This window comes from Musa acuminata, chromosome BXJ3-5, assembly GCF_036884655.1.
Source record: "Musa acuminata AAA Group cultivar baxijiao chromosome BXJ3-5, Cavendish_Baxijiao_AAA, whole genome shotgun sequence".
Lineage (NCBI taxonomy): Eukaryota > Viridiplantae > Streptophyta > Magnoliopsida > Zingiberales > Musaceae > Musa > Musa acuminata.
The window spans coordinates 1,873,512-1,895,000 of NC_088353.1; the positions used below are offsets into that span (position 1 = coordinate 1,873,512).

Consider the following 21,489-nt stretch of genomic DNA (forward strand, 5'->3'; position numbering starts at 1 on the left):
TGCTGAACAAAAATTTACTATTTGTTCTCTATGCGCACCAAGAAACAAGAACAACATAAATCACGATCCCAATGCTTTCAACAAGAAGCATCTTATTACTCGTATGGTGGGTGCACTTAATAGTTGTTAGAAATGATTTGGAAGAAACGCTCAAACTTAAATCAGAACCATCGATTCTAAAATTGTTCTTTATCGATTTGATTTCGATTATTCTTTAGCGTATGGACCAATTTACCGCAGCTTCCCCATAGGCTGGTGGAAATTCGGGTCAATTGGGCCCATGGGCTGGCTGGTGGCCCATTACTGTCTCCGCTGCCTATATAAAATCTGATCCGGCCCCTTTTTTCCCGCCACTCCTCTTACACTGTACCCCAGTCGCTCCTCCGATTCCTCCTCCTCCTCCTCCGGCTCCCGGCGACGAGGCTGTGGGTCGACAAGTACCGGCCGAGAGCTTTAGACAAGATCATCGCCCACGAGGAAATCGCCCAGAACCTGAAGAAATTGGTGAGATCTCCTAAAACTCTTCGTCTAGGGTTTTGGTTGCTTTCCTTCTTGCTTGTTTTGGTTGTGCCTGCGGGATGTAGGTGATCTTTGTGTGGTGGATCCGTTGGTAGGTGTCGGAGCATGACTGCCCCCATCTCCTCGTCTATGGGCCGACTGGTTCCGGCAAGAAAACCCTAGTCATGGCCCTTCTTAAGCAAATGTTTGGCCCTGGGGCTGAAAAGGTATCTTCACACCACTGTTTATTTTCCTTCCTCTTGTGGTTAGATGTTCTTATTTCTTTGTTTTTAATCTGGTTGTGTTTCTTTTTCTCATTTCTTTCTGTTGGCGATTGCAGGTGAAATTGGAGAACAAGATGTGGAAGATCGATGTAAGTTGAAGCTCATGATCTCCTTTTCTTGGGTTACTTAATTCTTCCAATGATACGGGCTTTAGTGATGAACAAACTTCATGGGCGATGTGAGAATTCCTGTAGCAGACTTTGCCCCCCCCAAAGTAGGACTTGGGCCTCTTTGCCACAGTTGGCTGCCGTCTTGATTTCTTGCTTTAGAAATTCAGTTTATTTCTTTACTTTAGGGATTGCCGGTTTTCTTCACAAACATAGAAAATTTGGAGTCCCTTCCTATTATGAGGCACTCACTGAGGCTGATGGGATCTTTCACTAAGTCGATTTTCTGTGCAGGCTGGTACACGAATGATAGAGCTGGTGTTGACGATGTTATCGAGCACACATCATGTTGAGATGAATCCCAGCGATGCAGGTTTCCAGGATAGGTATATTGTTCAGGAGATTATCAAGGAAATGGCAAGAAACAGACCTGTGGATACTAAAGGCAAAAAAGGGTTCAAAGGTAATTACCCTTTAGTTACATGGGGTTTGTTTTCCTTTTGTTTTATCTAATGTTGGGAGATTCCCAGATGGCCTTTGCATTTCAGAAACCATATTTATCTAAGCTATAATGAGTTTCACTTTATGCTATTTCTGTTATACTGGGCATGTAAGGTTATAACTAGGGACTGATGCAATTAACTTGAGCATATAATGTAAAATGCACAACGTCATAATCACTAACCAATGGTTCTGAGTTCAGTGTACTAATATGTAGATTGTAATAATGACACCTATGATTATTTCATGTGGCCTGCCATAGACCAAGATTTTGCATTGTGTTCTTTTTGAGGATGTGGTCACTTTCTAAACATGGATTTTCTTAACGAGCTACCTCGTTTTCCTGCATAAAGTTGAAACGGAACCTTTGAAAGTCGATTTGAAACATCAAGTACTTCACTTGGAAGATGCTCCGCATCCTCCTATGCACAGTAGATTGTGATGTTATGGCCTTTTCAATTTTAGTTGCCACAAGAGTCTCACAACCAACGCTAGGCATATTCCAAAATATGTTTACACAGTTTATGCCCATGGTGGGATGATAATATTTTCACTTAATGTTAATTTACTTTGAAAATGTTGAAGATCCTTTGTATGGTTCAATGCTTCTTTAATAGATAGTTCGTAACTTTTAACTGCATGGTGCTGGTAGGCTGGTAATTCAGGTATATGCATAAAGGAATAGAAGAATATATACTGTTCTATCTAATGATCATGCTATCTTAATTCCTTTAGGATGAAACTGTCTTTGTCACTTGATAAATCAAGTTGGCATTATTAACGGCACTCAAACAATCTATGTCTGCAAATCTAAAGTCTGTGGCTCCTGTTATCATTGGAACATGTAAAAAGTCCTACATCATGGAAAACTACTGAACATCAAGTTCAAAATGCTATAGTTAAGGGCTGTTACACAAGTTGTTGATATAAAATCATCTTGTCGGGTCATATGGTTTACTTTAGTCGTACCATAAGCTAGAAATTTTAGGCTTATATACAGATATGTGTAAAACAGCCAAAACTTGATGAGAAAAAAATGACCATTAAATTCCTTGACTTATTGCTGGGTAAGGGTAAAGTATTCTTTTGGAATCTCCTGAGGTTAACTACTGTGAATCACGTGGTTAACTCACTCTCTTTCAGAATGGAAATTTGTGGTTGAAAGAATCCCTGAATGAAATCTGTGGTCCAAACTGACTTTATCTTTGGGGTTAGTTAACTTTATTCAACTCAGAAGCCTGAGATAAAACCTAATTTGACCTCAATTGATTTTACCTGATGAGATCAACTATTATGGTGCATCCCTATTGGTCAGGTATTATTGTCTTGTATCAGCTTCTGATTCAACTGTTCTTGTCACAACGGGCCTCAGCTTGGTAAGAAGCAGGACATGCACCTATACCAAGTTAATGGAATTTGTTGCAAATTCATTCCTTGCGATAGGCCTGCACTAATATCTATGCCTATTAATATCTCTACCCCTTATGAGCCATCTTAAGTTTGGTAAACTTTTTCTTAGAATTTCTGGAATAAGTCTACTGATCAAGGTATTGATACGGTTTCCTAACTGGCAGTATTGGTGCTGAATGAAGTTGACAAGCTGTCAAGAGAAGGTCAACATTCTCTCCGTAGAACAATGGAAAAGTATAGTGCATCATGCAGGCTAATCTTGTGCTGCAACAGCTCATCAAAAGTAACGGAGGCTGTCAGGTCTCGCTGTCTGAACATTCGAGTGAATGCACCTACTGAAGAGCAGGTTGGTACCTGGATTGGGATGAACATAACTGCATCTCATTGGATCTTAGATCTCTGTGGATGTGTTTATTTAGTCTGTTTCTCTAGCTCTGTGGTTAGGAATACATAACTTTCTATGCTAATGTCTTTTGTATTCTTCGAGAGCTGGCTTTATGAAACAAAATAAATAAGAGATCTTTATACTAAACATTGTCACAATGAAATGCACAAACCCGGGTTTGCAGAGTGAAAAGCAATCTCCAGTTCTTGCAAAACATAATTCTGTAATAAAATCCACATGGAACAAGGTCAAATGCTCTGTGCATGGATAGTTCAGTTGACAATTTGATGTAGCCACTTAATGTTTTTTTGTCTTATTTGTATAGCTCTTTTTGTCTGTAGTGTGATGGCAACTTCATAAATGGTTATTTATGAGTTAGTTTTTATGTTCATCTATATATTTTACATTCAATAACTGTGAACTAACTTCTAACATTTAGTTCTGGTGTATTTTTTCATTCATATGCGATCAGTGAGTAACATATTTGGTTAGTTAATTTGGACTTAAACAAGGTTGCCGTTGTCATGTGAAATTTGGATCAAATGTTTTTTTGTGAGGATTATTTTTCAGATAATTGGTAGTTGTATTTAATTTAGTTAGATGGCTGACTTATCAATATCTTCAAAAGATACAGATGCTGCCTACTTGGATATGCGATTCCAAGTTGAATCGTTTGTCTTGTCGAACTTTCTTGTGGAGTCTAACATGCCCAAAGGAAAATAGGCTTCGAGTGTAACAAGTTCATAAAGACTGATAGATGAGGCATGTAGTGGTGCATTTGATAGACTAAATTTGAAACTATGGTAGAATCTGGTGGAGATGGTGTAGGAAAGAAGAAACAACAGTATTATTATTATTATTATTATTATTTTTTTTTCTACTTTGATCGACCCCTTAATTCCTTGAACATCTTTTATGGGCTTTCTGTGGGGTGTTTTGTGGCGTTGGGGAGAGGTGAGATGTAGATTGGGATAAATGGGACAAGTTCACAAACACTAGCACACTGAGAGTACGACTATTGTTTCAGGATTTGAAAGAAGAATATCTACTTCTTGATGTTTTTGAATTATTATAAATATTACATTCAAATTGGCTTTTATCATGCATTTCTCTAAATGGACTAGCCTAAGCATGGACTGATGTGGAGATTCACTTGTAGGAAGTAGCAGCCCCTCAATTTCAGGAAGTGACTTAGTTCTTAGGCTGTGCGTATATCTAGGTGCTTTTATCATTATGATTACATAATCATTTAGGTACTTCATGCAATTAGTAGAAATGTATTTTCGTATGATAAATTCCTATGGCAAAAGTCATCAAACAGAAATTATCATGCTACATTTATAATAACTTGTTGACCTAGATTTCCTTCAGATGGAAGCTATGTAAGCAGCAGTTAGATAATAAATTATTGTTTGACATGATTACATTGGATTAAACTGTCATTTGCTTATGTCAAATGTTGGCTCATGATCATCACTAATTTTCTTTTTTCAGCCAAGTAGTGTCACTGAATACCCATTCAATAATTGAGTGGTAGTCCATTTTTTTCAATTATTAAATGCCATGTTATTCTACAAGTAAATGAGTTTGACATGGCTAAAATTTTTTATCAGTTTCATATAATTGGATCGATGGATCAAATAATATCATGATATGATATCCTGGTGCAGTTGTATTTTAACTAAGATATACAGTTCTTTGGATGTCAGATTGCTTGTGTTTCTAGGCAGATGCTTTCAGACGTATAGATACTTGAAATTGCATCTTGAATATATCATGGTAAATTTATCGTATTTTGTTATAAACTTCACTTACATGTATGTCTTTTATCGGTTAGTGCCCAGCATGCTTATGTTTGTTAGTCTTGGGTCCTATATTTTATTGGTCAATTTCCAGTCTTCCATAATTTAAAAATCTTGCATGTTATATTCAATTAGATTATCAAAGTATTGGAGTTCATTGGCAAGAAGGAAAACCTGCAACTTCCACCTGGATTCACAGCACGTATAGCAGCTCAATCAAACCGTAATTTAAGAAGAGCAATATTGTCTTTTGAGACCTGTCGAGTGCAGCAGTAAGCTCTTTAGCATGTAATCCATACAATAATTCCATGCAAGTTATACATCAGATATCTGTCTACTGAATACCTATGCTCGTCTTAGTTGATTATAGGATTTATACAACACTTGCATCCTATTGCCTTCAGTTGACTAATTTTAGAATTGCATGTTTCTGCTATAGGTATCCATTCACCATAAACCAGGCATTGCCACCCTTGGATTGGGAACAATATGTTTCTGAAATAGCATCTGATATAATGAAGGAACAGAGTCCTAAAAGGTCTGTTTTTTTTCTTCATTGGTTCTCTACATTTTGTGAACGGGAAACTTAGCTTTTTATTTGTTCTTCTCATTAGCATCTCGTTATAGACTCCTCTTTCCATTTTTTGTGCAGAAATATACTTCATTGGTTCTCTACTTTATGAATGATATAATTCAGTGCCTACTGAAATTAATAGGATGAATACAACAAGAACTTTTTTGTTCTAGCCCTAGAAATTTGGCTCATTGCTCATCAGAATATTATGTATGCAAATATATCTCCATGACATGATTATGCTAGCCTATCAATTTTTTCCCTTCAAACCAAGGTTCTGAATATCGTATCGTATCGATGTATCGATCAGTTGTCGGTCGGTATAGTATGTACCGAACTGTATTTAATAATGTTACAAAAAGTATCACGTTGCTTAAAATGGCCAACTCGCTGTTGATATTTAATAATGTATGACCATATCTTCTCTAGAATAAAAAAGTCAATGACTCAGCACTGGACGCCATCATGTCCGTAGTTTGACATGTTTCATAGTATTTCTCATGTCTCCACACTTTTGTGCATGTGATCAGGAAGTGTTTCGATAGTGGATTAAAGGATGATCACCATTACTTGTCTATTATAGACAAAATAAATTTTGTTCAAGTAGGGACTCATTTTGGAATGGAATGGAATGGACCATTTTCTTTATAGCATTATTTATACATCTATAAAAAAAGACCTCTTTAACACCTTATCCATCTGCAAAGAAAGACATAAAACCAACTTTGCACTATACATATAACTTGTTTAAGGCAAAACATAGTAAGACCCAATGTCCACGAAATTCATGAGGAGAAGGTCAAGGTTCCCAATTCAAACGTCAGCACATCTACTTCTTAAAGCTGCTCAATGTAGTCAACAATGTTTAGATGCTTGAACGTTTCTGTAAACACCCAGCCTTCTTAAAGCTTCTTTCTCCTAATAAATAATACAAGTTTCCAGCCACAGACCTTGCCTTCAAGGATTGTGCCTCTTCCTCTACTTGAATTGCCAAAATCAACATAGATGGCTAGAGTTGCCCAAGTCTGACCAAGTTCAGCCAAGCCATGACGTGGCGGAATCATACACCGCATTGTAGATACTAAAACTCAGACTTGATCAGTACATCCCCCCATTTCTAAGAGACTCAAATAGATACCCCTCACTATCTTCTACAATTTCTTTAAAATCCCATTTGTAGTCAGTGTTACTTACAAATGTTGTTTAAAATCTTCAATAATTAGAACAAATGTCTTCTTTCATCTCTCTTAACTCATTTCGTCTTCTTTCATCTCTCTTAATTAGAACAAATGCTCCATCTGCACAAGGCTGCGAGGTCAGAGAAAATAAATAAAAACCAAAAATAATCTCACTAATCATTAGCACGAAGATACACCCAGTGGTAAAATCGTGTTACCTTTGACAATTTTTAGGTTTGGATATTTGGAGGGTCCATTCCCCTCGGGTTTGTTTAACCAAATGTTGCAATAACGAAAACCTTGTAGATACTCATGAACTCTGCAACAAATGCTGGTGAAAATAGCATATCGTAGCATAAAAACAAGCAATGATCACTTCTAATAGGGTATCTCAAAGTAAAGAACGTAACTGCAACCTTGCCATGATTTTACACGATCAAAACAAGTTACACATCAGATATATTTAGCCACCAACATTTAAAAATCATGGTGTTGTGGTTTGTTCAATGGCAGATTGCAGATTTACAAGAAAATATCATCTCATTCACCAATACACTACTCAGCAGCAAAGCTACATTAAGTCAACTAAAGAGGTAGATTGGGTTGGGGTGGTTCAGGTCAGAGCAATAGAAAGCCATGATGACAATTGGTGGTCAGAATAATGGAGGTCCAACAAAGACGAAATGAGTTAAGAGAGATGAAAGAAGATATTTGTTCTAATTATTGAAGATTTTAAACAACATTTGTAAGTAACACTGACTACAAATGGGATTAAAGAAATTGTAGAAGATAGTGAGGGGTATCTATTTGAGTCTCTTAGAAATGGGGATGTACTGATCAAGTCTGAGTTTTAGTATCTACAATGCGGTGTATGATTCCGACACGTCATGGCTTGGCTGAACTTGGTCAAACTTGGGCAACACTAGCCATCTATGTTGATTTTGGCAATTCAAGTAGAGGAAGAGGCACAATCCTTGAAGGCAAGGTCTGTGGCTGGAAACTTGTATTATTTAGGAGAAAGAAGCTTTAAGAAGGCTGGGTGTTTACAGAAACGTTCAAGCATCTAAACATTGTTGACTACATTGAGCAGCTTTAAGAAGTAGATGTGCTGACATTTGAATTGTGAACCTTGACCTTCTCCTCATGAATTTCATGGACATTTGGTCTTACTATGTTTTGCTTTAAACAAGATATATGTATAGTGCAAAGTTGGTTTTATGTCTTTCTTTGCAGATGTATAAGGTGTTAAAGAGGTCTTTTTTTATAGATGTATAAATAATGCTATAAAGAAAATGGTCCCTTCTACTTTGCCACTATTGCTGCTGCTAGTTCACGGTGCATCTGGTAACCTTCCATTCCATTCCATTCCAAAATGAGTCCCTACTTGAACAAAATTTATTTTGTCTATAATAGACAAGTAATGGTGATCATCCTTTAATCCATGGTCTGCAGTACCGGATTGTACCGCCCGGTACGGGCGGTACGTACCGGTCCGACAGGTTTCCGGTACGCGGACCGCCCGTTACCGGTCCGACTGCACTGTAGCACTGTAGCAGTGTACTATAGCATACCGCTGCAGTGCTACAGTGCTCGGCACACCTGAGTATACCGCTTTGTCACGGACAAACTTCTAAACAAGATGTTTGATGTAATGCTTATGTATGTCCGTGTCTTTTGGTATGTTCATGCTTTGTACAGCATGTAGAGGGACGGCCGAAGGCTTAATAGTCCCATTTTAGTTGGGTTTGTTGGCCGCTTTAGGCTTGTAAATAAAGGTTGTGTCATGTGGACACTTGTGAGAGATTGTCGGTCTGTAATGGACCATTTTGACCCTTTGTTGTGCAACTGTTCAGAGCTTGTAAAGTCTGTTTGTAATTTGCATTGTCTATGAAGTGTTTCCTGGATTGTTTGCTTGTGGATCTCGAGTGAGGCGCTTTCTCTAACCCGTTTTCTCTTTTGTAGGTCCTAAGGGACTGTGGGAGGTTTCGGGGAGGCTGACCTTTGCGGACGGACACATCGGGGTGCCGCACGACTTAGGCAAAACCAGCTAAGTCCGTGACAGATGGTATCAGAGCGGGACAAGCACTCATAGAAACACTTGACATGCAAATGTGGGGGACCTAGCGGGGCTGCGTTTAGGGCAGTCAGCATGCGCGCGACCGTTTTGGGGAAAACGGGCATGGAGATGTAGGGAAAAGGAGTCGCTCAGAGGAGCGGGCATCCGAGAGTGGCATTCAGAGGAATGGCCAACCCTTCGCGCAAGAGGCACCACGAGGACAAACAAGCTGGGAAGAATGCGGAGCGCACAAAGGTTGGGATGGTTGAGTTCGAGCTACGGCTCGACGTTGACAACAACACTTGATGGTGCTCAAGGCAAGCGAGGCGCTTGGTAAAGGATGAGACCATGTAAGGTGGAATGAGTTGCTTAGCGATCGAAAGAGTTGTGCAAAGCTCACAGAGGTGAGGGGAATTGTTAACTCGAAGAATTCGGTACTCATGCAAGGGCTTGTATGCGGACGATGGAATGTTCGTGGCCATCCCAAGGCGATCGAAACTCGGTGCCATGGAGCATGGAAACTTTCTCTTCGGCATGTAAAGGATACGCCCGTAGGAGGCTGAAGTGTGCAGCAAGTTCAGCATGTTGCTAGGCCTTGAGTGGGGCAGCGGGGGCTGTGTTGACGTGGAGTCACAATCTAGCAAGTGCGTTTGCAGGATGCAGAACAATGCGCAGTTTGTTCAGCGAATCAGAGTAGTCCAAGGGGATGGTGATCTCCGAATCGAAGAGAGATGTTGCTCCAACGGGATAGATATCCAGGAGGGATAAGTCCCGGCTCTCCAAAGGGAGGATCATGCGCAACAGACCGCACACGAAGCTCAATGGACCGAGCGAGCGGCGAGGAGTCGTCGCATGATCTCGCTTGAGAGAATGCATTGGTGTATGCATTGCGAGATCAAGTGGGGGAGCGACCCAAAGCAACACAAATGAAGGCACACTTGGAGTCGATATGGAGATCAGACTCAAGGGAGGGCTGACCCGTGGAATGGTGGGCGTGAGGGCCACCATCAACTCAATGCAAAAACGAGGAGCGGAGCAACTTGGGTGTAACTTGGCGAAGTACCCAAGCCGTATGAAGGGAGCCAGCATAGAAGATGGAGCATGGAGTAGAGGCACAGTGCCTTCCTTAGACAGAGGCCAAGGACATGAACTCTTGTAGAGGCAAGAGCAGGATCATGTTGTTCTATAGGTCCTTCATTCTGATGGAGCAGGCTCATCTTGCATGGTGCCAAATATGAAGGGAGTTTCTAGGCACATGCACCTTATCTCGGAGAAGCATTTGACGGAGGAACTAAGGCGACTCAACTTGCGGAGGCAAAGTTGGATTCAGAAGGCCTTGGCACGGGGCAAGAGGACGCGGAGGCGGGCACTCTTGAAGAATATGTCACAGTGTTGCTATTCAAGTTGCTTGAAGGAAGCAGTGCGCAGCAGAGATTGTGCTGGTAGGGGCAAAGGCCCAGGATCCAGACAATGGTGCACTAATTGCAGCGAAGTCGGTGGACTTCGGGAGCTACTAGGCGACGGATTGTCCTAGAGCGGTGCTTCATCTAGGTGTGACCCAAGAGTGGGTGGATGAAGGTCGATTGCCAAAGGAACGAACAAAATCGAAGGTGGAAGAGACCCTGCGATGTATTGGCAGAGGCCACACATGGAGGGTTTCACAATTCGAGTTCATCCCACAATGATCAGAATGCAATGGAGATGTCACCAGGAGGCGACATGGTGCAGCGGATCATGGTGGAACAGTTCGTGGCAATGCGATACACACGAATCCAGCCCCGTGAGAGACTGGATCATACGGAGGTATGACCGGGAGCTACTGGAAGCTCCACTTTGGTGAACAACACGACGGTAAGAAGGGCTATGGATTCAAGGAGTGAAGATCATGGTACCGCAGAGGCGGGTCTTCCGTACGTGCATCGAATTTTGCATCGGATGAAAACCTTGGTCATCAGCATATGGGGGTTGTGTTCCACCGAGGGAAAAGTTCGAAGGCAAGTACCAGTGAGTCCCATGGGCGGGACTTGATCATGCAGAGGTATAATCGAAGCAGCTGGAGAGTTGGACTGCTCTAGAGCCCATATTCGCTTAAGGGAGCCCGACAAGTCAGTGGACAAGGTCGAGTAAGCGAACGTTGCTACCAAGGAAGCTAAGGAGAACAGAATCGGTGTAAACCCTACAATGTGATGGCCGAGGCCATGCGTGAGAGTTGCAGTCTGTCTTTCCATCGACCAAAGGGAGCTTCTTGGAGAACACAGAGGTGTTGAAGCAGGGGGTCGAAAAGGGCGAGGAAGCGACGACGAGTCCAGAGGGACTTAGCTACCCAAAATCAAGCATCAGTTAGAATGGAGGTGGACACGGAGGAGTGCCACAGAGACATATCTACTGATCGTGAAGAAAAGGGATGTAGATACAAGGCGACGGATAGTAGGGCCATGGGCATGGCAGCGCCATGGTACCGCAGAGGCGGGACTTTCGTGAAAGTCATCGATCCCTTGCTCTCATGGAGGGAGAGCGCTTGGTCGTGAAAGGGGCCGAGGAGGTGGAGCACACAGAGGCAAACTCCATGTACCAAGACAAGGCTGATTGGCGGAGGCCAAGGAACTTCGTAAGACCGGTGTCAACGAGCTTCTCATCAAGATAGCCGAAAGTAAAGGACTTCGGGTCATGCAAGAGTGCACGACCAAGGAACGAAGCAGGCAGTACGCGGTGTTGTACCTTTGCTACTCAGTGGAGTAGGCGGTAGGGTTGATGGAGAAGACGGTACAATCCCAAAGGCGACCAAAACTATTAGAGACTTACTCCAAGTTGGGGTGAAAACTTCCTTCATTCCAGAAGTTTGATGGCATTGAGAAAGTGAATCATAGTAGCTAACTCACTACCAGGAGTGCAAACACTTCAAGTGCTTCAGAAGTGTGAGCAAAGAGCAAGCGAAGGCCAGTAACCAGCTTGATGCATGAAGTACAACCTCGAGGAGGCAGGCGAAGTCAAGTAACCTTTGTCTTCTCAACTCTTAAAAGAATGGGCGAAACCGAGTACCCCAATTCTCTTATCTATCCAGCAGAGGAGCTCTACACAGGTTCAAAGACCCTTCGAAGATAATGGAAGACAATAGTTGTCAAATCCTCACCAATGGTGATCAGTGCTACTAAGAGTAGAGTATCCGCATCATTTCCCAACAGAATGCCAATCGAAAGCGGAAGTGATGCGAATTTACTTGGAAGTGACAACTAACTGAAAGAAGAGTCGATGAGCAAATTTTGTGGAGGAAGGACCCAAAACTTCAGAAGTTTGCGAGGCGATACTCGTTAAAGCTCCAACAAGCATCCACCCAGTTCAAGCAGCATGAGACATTTGAGAGACTGGCGCAGAGTAAGGATGGTCTTTTCCTTCATTTGGAGGATCCGCAGGAACCAGCAAGGATCAACACAACTCAGCCAACCCCACACTAGATTTAGAGTCATTGGCGAGTTGAAACAGCATAGCGGATCAAATGTTCGACTACTCAAGAACAGCAGCGGAGAGCAGCTGGGAGCCAAGAGGTGCATTGTAGGTGGAGCAGAAGATTGAAGACTCAGCAAAGGCAAGCAATTGCAGTGTCGACAAAGGCTTCGACGAGGACGTCGAAGGAATAAGTGGGGGAGAATGTCACGGACAAACTTCTAAATAGGATGTTTGATGTAATGCTTATGTATGTCCGTGTCTTTTGGTATGTTCATGCTTTGCACAGCATGTAGAGGGACGGCCGAAGGCTTAATAGTCCCATTTTAGTTGGGTTTGTTGGCCGCTTTAGGCTTGTAAATAAAGGTTGTGTCATGTGGACACTTGTGAGAGATTGTCGGTCTGTAATGGACCATTTTGACCCTTTGTTGTGCAACTGTTCAGAGCTTGTAAAGTCTGTTTGTAATTTGCATTGTCTATGAAGTGTTTCCTGCATTGTTTGCTTGTGGATCCCGAGTGAGGCGCTTTCTCTAACCCGTTTTCTCTTTTGTAGGTCCTAAGGGACTGTGGGAGGTTTCGGGGAGGCTGACCTTTGCGGACGGACACGCAGGGGTGCCGCACGACTTAGGCAAAACCAGCTAAGTCCGTGACAGCTCGGTACACCTGGGTGTACCGCTCGGTATACCGTACCGTACCGGTACCGAGCCCAGATCGAAATACCGGTTCGGTACGATATTGCGGACCTTGCTTTAATCCACTATCGAAACTCTTCCTGATCACATGCACAAAAGTGTGGAGACATGAGAAATACTATGAAACATGTCAAACTACAGACATGATGGCATCCAGTGCTGAGTCATTGACTTTTTTATTCTAGAGAAGATATAGTCATACATTATTAAATATCAGCAGCCAGTTGGCCATTTTAAGCAACATGATACTTTTTGTACCATCATGTTTTACCTAAATTACTCACTTTTCATGATGGTTTTAAATACTGGGTACCCTAGCTGATCTAAGTTCCTATTATTTGCTCGAACGGTTGGATGTCTCTTTCAATAAATTCGTTGGGCCTTTTCTGCCATCGCTGTTGTCTCTTCCTTCTATTCGATATCTGAATATTGCTGGAAACAGATTCACTGGAATGCTTTTTCAAAACACGACATGCAATGATGATCTTAAGTTTGCAGATTTGTCTTCAAATCTTTTGTCTGGAAACTTGCCAACATGTCTGCTTTCAAACACTAAGGACAAGGTGGTTTTGTACTCATCAAATTGTTTAGGGATCAAGGATCACGGTCAGCATCCAACCTCATTTTGCCAGACTCAAGCTTTGGCTGTGGGAATATTGCCTCACCAAGAAAAGAGAGCATCAGGTGGCAAAGCAGTTATCGCAATTGGTGTAGCGGTAGGGATTGTTGGAAGCATTTCGATAGTTGGTTTTGCGGTTTTCTTTGCTATTAGAAGAGGAATTATCAAGAGGCTAATGAAGCAACCTCCAAGAAGAATAGTAGAGCATGCTTCAAGTGGCTACCCTTTCAAGTTGCTGGCTGACGCAAGTATATCCTCTCTCTTATAATGTGGTTTGAACATATTTTTGGTAACTTAATGTGTTATATCGCTCAACACCTTTTCAGTGTGCATGAAACCCTAGTCCTATGTTTGCTTATACTAAAAAAGAAAGTTAGCCTGGAAATAATAACTCACGCTTTTGAAATTACTTGTTTTAAGTATTTAGTGTTATTTCATGCAACCCACTGGTATGGCTTTTACCTCAATTTCACCCATTTTATTTTCTACATTGTTGATTTTGTACTTTGCTCTTAATCTCAAAGGGTACATATCTCAAACAATGAAGTTGGGAGCACTTGGCATTCCATCTTATAGATCATTTTCAGTGGAGGAGCTGGAAGCTGCTACAAATAACTTCGAACCGTCAAGGTTCATGGGAGAAGGCTCTCATGGTCAGGTGTGCCATTACCGTTACTTTAACTCATCCATGTTTACCTTAGAAGTACTGCAAATAGTTGCTTGTCAATATGCCCTTTGACTATTCTTGCTTGGTAATTCTTTCTGTGCTCTTTTTATGTGCTTTAGTGAGACAATTAAAATGCAAATTTCTGCTTGAGAAATTTATGCTGTTGTTTCATTTGAGCAATGTGTTTGATGAGTCCCTCAGTTGATTTTACAAACCTGAGATCGTATTGAAGCTATGCTTTCTAATAAAGTCATGCTGCATAATGTGCAAGATACATTTATCTGGTCTGGCAGTGTTTTTTAAAATAATATAATCATTGGCAACCATTAAAAATTGAAAATAAATTCAACAAATTATATGGATGCTGAATTCCGGTGTTTCTTTCATTTGTAGTAAAATTCTGATGTAACGTTCATGTTCATTTAATATGTTTTCAGGGGCTTGGTTGCAAACTTGCCTGAGTTACCTTGCATCTTGTTTGATAACTCTTCTTTTGTGACATCAGATATACAGAGGAAGACTCAAAGATGGTTCCTGGGTGGCAATAAGATGCTTAAAGCTGAAAAAGGGACAAACTTCCCAGAACTTCAATCGGCATATTGAATTAATATCCAAGCTTAGGCATCGCCATTTGGTCAGTGCCCTTGGCCACTGCTTTGAGTATAACCTGGATGATTCCAGTGTCAGCAGATTATTTCTCATTTTCGAATATGTGTCAAATGGAACATTAAGAAGCAATATATCAGGTGAGGATCTTAGTCCTATAAGGTCATCAACATCTGATTTTTATGTTATTATACATTCTTGTTTTCTGAACAAAACCTAAATCCATTTCAAATTCTACAAAATTTTCAGAGGGAGGTCAGAGGCTTACATGGATACAGAGGCTATCAGCTGCCATTGGTGTAGTAAAGGGAATTCAGTTTTTGCATGGGGGTATCATGCCTGGCTTCTTTTCAAACGATCTAAAAGTCGCAAATATATTTTTAGATCAGAATCTTGTTGCAAAAATCAGTAGCTACAATCTTCCAGTACTAGCAGAGAATATGATAACTATGGTAAAAATAAAGATTTTGCATCCTTCTAGACTCTGTTGATTAATCAATTTGATATTCATCCTCTCTGGCTTTATAGGTATCTGCGGGTGGTTCAACGAGTGGATCAAATGAACCTGGTGGAAGGTATGCAGAACATCATCTCTAACATCTTAAATGCTTAGTTAATAAGATGACCAATTGGTGAGAATAACAAAATATAGTGGTGAAACTAAGGATTCTCAACTGAACAGATGAACAATACAGAGAATCAGGGTCCTAAACTCTTCACATTTGCAATCGTGCTACAAATTCTTAGTTAGGCATTTTTTTGCTGCACACAATTGAAAATTCAGAAGTGTCTTTGTAACTGATTTATTTTCCACTTTAAAATTATGAAAAATATTATTTGCAACGGGATTTAAATATTTGTAGTTTTGGTGGATATCTACCTCCAACCCATTTATGAGCAGAGCTGATTATACTTCTTCATCCAGCCTAATATGGATGACAAATAAAAGCTGCATCTAGAAACACTATATAGACATCAAGAAGAACATATACTTTTCATTCATTTGTTAGTTTTCTCCATACCATTATTTTTTAGAACATAATTTCTCATAGTAGTAGAATGAATCAGCTGCATAACCTAGTCAAACACGCATTAGTAGAATCAGTACTATGTTCATTATATTTGGATCAGCAGCATGAAATTAAGGCTGTCATATGCATTGTATTTCTGCATTTCTTGAATGGAATTTACTTCATTGTTTAGGAATCATCAATCCAATGTACTCGTGTCCAACGGCATTAATGTATTTTATATTACATAAAATATAGTATATGCATTTTACATCTCTGAGTTATAGTTTTACAACTTTGAGTTATTTTTAAGTATTCTTTTGTGACTTGTGGCCTTTTTCAGGCTCAAACATTTGGATAAGATTGACATCTATGATTTTGGTATCATCTTACTGGAAATTGTATCCGGCAGGCCAATCACATTAACAAGTGAAGTCCACATAATGAAAGATGAGGTGTGAACCATTATCGTCAAAGAATGTTTATAATATTTCCATTTTTTATAAATTATTTGTAATTTTCCATTAAAATTAAAAAAAATGGTAATGCATGTGGAATTGTGAAGCAATTTTTTTGAAATTAATAAGTTTGCATGCTCGAGTTTTCACCTTCACTTTTATTATTATAGTTACAAGAAAGTATTCTAGCTGACGGAGCTGCTCGGAGGAGCCTCGTGGATCATTTTATAAGAAGGCAAAGCTGTGATGAATCACTGAAGACTGTCATGGAGATCTGCCTGCGATGTCTTTCGGAGGAACCAACTCAGAGACCCTCGGTCGAAGATGTGCTTTGGAACTTGCATTTTGCTGTTCAAGTCCAAGAATCTTGGAGGTGGGACTCTCAAAGTAGTGAAGATTCACCTCTTTCACCTCGTCAGCCTCCCCGATCGCCAGTCTCACTCAATTAGCTACTATCGTGGCATAATAGTAAGTGAAAATCACAAAACAAACTTAATGACTGTCTGATTCATTTAGTCATTTTAATTAATGCCCATCGTGGGAGTTGATCACTCTTGTACGTATGTAACATTGAACAGGACTTTTTAAGACTAACATGTCTGTGTTCCCTCTTTTGTGAGCACTGCAGTATGGAAGCCTTATTCTGTGTTTTAAGTTATACCTAATCAATACATGACCCCATAACTTCTTTTCCTTTTTGCAACTAAAATATGACCAAATAAAGTTGGAAATTTCCTTAAAACTTACTATTTCATAAAATTATTGCTTGAGACTCTACAAGGTCACGCAAGGTGATTAATAAACCATTTGCTTTGTGGTCCATTATGAAATTCTACCTGATTTCATGATTTAAACCGCATGAAATGAGATAATAATTTCCTTCCAAGATCGACACTTTAAAAGTTCTGATTGAAGTTTCTCTTGCCAAATTTGGTTGGTTCTTTGCACATAGAGGCTTTCCTTCAGATTGCTTGTGAATTGTACCATCCTCAATTGGCCGAAAAAGGAAAAAGAAAACAAGATGATTTTTCTAGGGATCTAAATACTGGTATTTTGTATTATACTGTTGCTCATGTGTCTCTTGCACAATTTACTGTGAGTACTGATTTGGTAAAAATTGGTTTCTTTGTGCAGGTTGGCTGCTTCCACGGTCGTCACCCAGCCCAAAGTAAAGACGTCTCTGTCTGGGTCTTCTATAGTTAAGAGCTGCATGCTGCAATTACCAGGAAAGGGTCAAGGATTACCGTCCACAAATTTACCCATCATGACAAAGACTGACCTTTGCTGCTAAGAAATCTGGCTATTAATCATCATTAGAAAGAACTTCAATGTTTTCACTGTCAACCAAAAGTTTCCAATTTGTTTGCGTCCGAAAAGAGAAGAAAGAACCCCACAAGATGGATGTACAAAATGCACTTCAGTATCACCTGACCTCCTGACCTCCCAAGATGGATGTACAAAAAGTTTCCAATTTGTTTTCACTGCCTAAAGGGGATTGATGTACCACCTGACCTCCACACGAAGCAAGGTATGTAATTTCGTACCGTACCGAAGTTTCGACGTTCGTTCGGTATGGTACGAAACTGTATATCGAGCGGTATATCGAATGGTATATCGTTCGGTGTGTATATATATATATATATATATATTCCTTCTCCCACGCTATCACGAACGGTCATCGCGCACCCGCAACAACTTCGTTCATCGAACCGTTCGTCGCTCACACCTGCATGTATAGCTGCTTGACAGCATGTTTTCTCTTAGTTTTGGGTCATTTTGCTTGTAAATATGTAAGTTCGAACAAGCTGCAGCGTTGCAAAGCGATCGCTCACCGAACCGAGCAAAACAGCCCCAAAACAGCTCCGTTTTCGCGTGCCGCGGGAGGTGAGCGGAGAACTGCCTCTGCTCACCAAAACGTCAGTCATCTCAGACCCCAGGAACCCCCCGGGTGGCACAGGGCTGGATGGGGCTTCGATTATATACCGGGCGTTGAGATCTCATTCGTAAGTTCGCACGTGACCTTTACGGGAACTTGTCTTTGCGCCCGGGACCAGGTGAGCGGCTGTTTGTGGGCTTGCAGCTGTTCGTTCATCCTTGAAAGCCTTGTTTTTCTCCCTCCCTCTTTTCTCTTGTGCACACAGGGTGTTCGTCGAATTGCTTGTAAAGCTTCCCTTTTCGCAAGACTTCGGGACTTGTCCGTTGCTCGTTCTTTCGAACTAACTTCTTTCTCTTTTACAGGTCCTTAGGGACCTGCGAGAGGTTACAAAGTGGGCTGATCCTTGCGGAGCAAGATCGCAAGGGCGAAGCGCAATTTAGGCAAAGCAAGCTAAGTTCGCGTCTTTGCCACAAGGGTGACTCGTGACTTAGGTAACGCAAGCTAAGTTCGCGTCTTTGGCCGCAAGGGTGCCTCACGCCTTAGGCAATTCCAGCTAAGGTCGTGACAACGCGGAGCGACGCCTCGATGTCGTCTTTTCCAATGACCTCTTAAATTAATTAAAATTTATTGTGCCAATGACCTCTTAAATACTTTGGGCAAGTTGATGTGGATGTTGCTATTTATTTTGTCTGCAGAGAATAGAATTGAGATCAATCCTTTTTGTCAATATTGTTGTCAAAACACATCTGTTGCACCTTCAAAGACCTCTATGATCGTAAAGAATAAAATGACTTTATCATTTTCCTTTCCCCATCGATCTCTGTATATATAACATTTATCTTCATTTCATCTTCATAATCCTAGAGCTCTGAGCTTAGGAAGATAATTGCGTAAAGTTGAAAATAAAATTGTTTGGTCCTTTTTCAATCTCTCTATCTATATGTACCTTCATCTCATCCCTATCCATTATATATATAAATATTTGAAGAAACATTATCATGATTTCTATTTACATTGGTTTACAGGTGGAGATATTTTGATAAAACTCTCAAGTAATTTGCTTACATAAAAAAAATTATCAAATTGGTGGTTAAAGAAAAAGTCCAGCAAGTATCAATTGAGAATCTGAGTACCACTATGATAATTGTTGATCCATTTACTAAAGCTTTATAATGTAAAATATTTTAAAAAATATTTTCTTAAAATGAGACTTGTGAGCAAGCCATAAAAGATATGCTGATGCATGTTTAGGTGAATGCTATTATTGATATTATTTTTAAATAATTAAAAGTTATTTATTTCTGTTATCATATTTATATTTATGGTTATACATATTATGATTATATACAAAAATAAAATTATCTTGACAAAACAAATTATAGGGTTGTTAAGGATTATATAAGGAAAGGCTAACAATGTTATAGTACATAGAACGAAATTTGTGATTGATGACAAACAACCATTAAGACTTAAATAGATAGTTGGATAGAATATATTATTATTGTGCTTATTGGACTTATTGGCTTGTTTTAAAAATTCATGGCCATATATAAATTATTTTTTAAATTTTTTTAGAATCCAATTAAGTAAAATTATTTTTAAACAAATTTTATTTTTTTATTTTGATTTTGAATATCTTTTATATCTTATCAAATAATAGGCCAAGTGAAAGAATGTTAGATTTTGGGGCGCTTTATAATTAGATAAGATATAAAATAGAACTAATTAAATTCTGATTACATATATTAACTAATAGAAAAGAAGTTTATATTATGGTATGATTCATTATGAAATGTCTTTGATGAGATAAACTCTCATAATTACTTATTCTCGACCCTCTACTCTTGCTTATAAATAGACATGACATCTAAGAATAATATGAGAAATCTCATAGATGTTGCCTTTGAGAGATTACGATTTCTCTCTCAACCTCCCTATACCATCAATAACAATGGTCCTATGAAAAGATAGGAAGAGATGAGTGTCTAGTTCTTATTACAGATTGACGTCACTGTAATATTCAAATATGGGGGACAATGCTTTTGCAGATCAGAAAGAGATTTTTTTTTTTTCCAGATGGTATCGAAATGTACGCATCGTAAATCCGATCTAATTAGATTTGATTTTTATCTTGGCATTAAAGATTTTTCATGTTATATATAGCATATCATAGATTTTATATTTATACATCGATCTTTGTATATATAGCAACTACCTTAATTTCACCTCTTAAGTCCAGAGAATAGCTTAGGAAGATGATTTTGTGAAGTTGGAAATAAAATTGTTTTGGTATTTTCCAATCTCTCTATTTATCTATAGGTACCATCATCTTATCCTTATCAATTATATATATAAATATTGGAGAAACAGTATCCTGATTTCTATTTACTTTTGTTTATAATTGAAGATAGTTTGAAAAAACTCTAATTTTCTTATATGAAAATTTTGTCAATTTGATGGTTAGAGAAAATTAGGTCACAAAAAGTTAGGTCGGATACGTCAGTAGCTACCGCGAGAGTGGAGGAGGAATGGGAGGCACCACCGAGGACTTTGACATGCCATAGAAAGTTAGGTCAGATGTTGTAAATCGACCATTTGTTGATCGTCACTAGCTCGCGCCATCATGAGGTGGCAGGGTCACCCTAGAGGAACTAGTTGAAGATGTAGTTGAGTCGAACATCGAGGTTTTCGCGGAGCAGCTCCTAGTTGACTCCGGGGCCCAACTCATCCAAGAACACCTTCCTGCCCCAGAACATGCTAGCATCCATGGTGTGAGGGACGAGGTATCAACCATAGAAGCTTTTGAGTCGGAGCCACCATTGTCACCAACGTTGGTGACTATCTCGATTGTCCATCAGACATCATCATAAGATGAGTTTGTAGAGAGCGTTAATGCTCATCCACCATGAGGTGCATCCCGTGCTAGCTCCACAATCGGATTGTAGTTGCACTCTCGAAAAACTCCATGATCATAAAGAATAAAATGGGTTTATTATTTTCCTTTCCCCTTCGATCTCTGTATATATATCAGTTACCTTCATTTCATCTTCCTAAGCCCAGAGCTCTGGGCTTTGGAAGATGATTACATGAAGTTAAAAACAAATTTTTTGGTCATTTTTCAATCTCTGTACCTTCTATCTCATCCCTATTAATCATATATATAAATATTAGAAGAAACCTTATCATGATTTCTATTTATATTAGTTTACAAGTGAAGATAGTTTTATAATATTCTCAAGTAATTTGTTTATATAGAAATTTTATCAAATTTGTGGTTAAAGAAAATTCAAGCAAGTGTCAATTGAGAACCTAAGTCATACTATGA

At 39.7% G+C, this 21,489-nt stretch overlaps 2 protein-coding genes and 1 long non-coding RNA gene across 3 annotated transcripts; 2 read left to right on the top strand and 1 right to left on the bottom strand.

The window, feature by feature from the left end:
• Positions 1-345: 345 nt before the first annotated feature.
• LOC135639125 (replication factor C subunit 5-like) lies at positions 346-14,205 on the top strand (the record flags this gene model as incomplete). Its single annotated transcript, XM_065152900.1, has 9 exons — positions 346-504; positions 615-725; positions 839-871; positions 1,184-1,352; positions 2,965-3,146; positions 5,123-5,259; positions 5,427-5,525; positions 13,520-13,795; positions 14,072-14,205. Coding segments are annotated over 8 exons (1,071 nt in total), but the record flags the coding sequence as incomplete, so codon positions are not given.
• Positions 6,276-7,425, bottom strand: LOC135638009 (uncharacterized). The gene is made up of 2 exons (XR_010496464.1): positions 6,958-7,425; positions 6,276-6,869 (listed from the first exon to the last, which is right to left on the bottom strand). It is a non-coding gene; the product is annotated as an uncharacterized LOC135638009 (long non-coding RNA).
• On the top strand, positions 13,723-18,650 carry LOC135639126 (probable inactive leucine-rich repeat receptor-like protein kinase At3g03770). The gene is made up of 9 exons (XM_065152902.1): positions 13,723-13,795; positions 14,072-14,205; positions 14,720-14,960; positions 15,070-15,272; positions 15,349-15,395; positions 16,174-16,285; positions 16,459-16,661; positions 17,423-17,476; positions 18,527-18,650. The coding sequence occupies exons 1-9, from the start codon at positions 13,723-13,725 to the stop codon at positions 18,648-18,650; spliced, it is 1,191 nt and encodes a 396-aa protein (XP_065008974.1).
• The last annotated feature ends 2,839 nt before the right edge of the window (positions 18,651-21,489 follow it).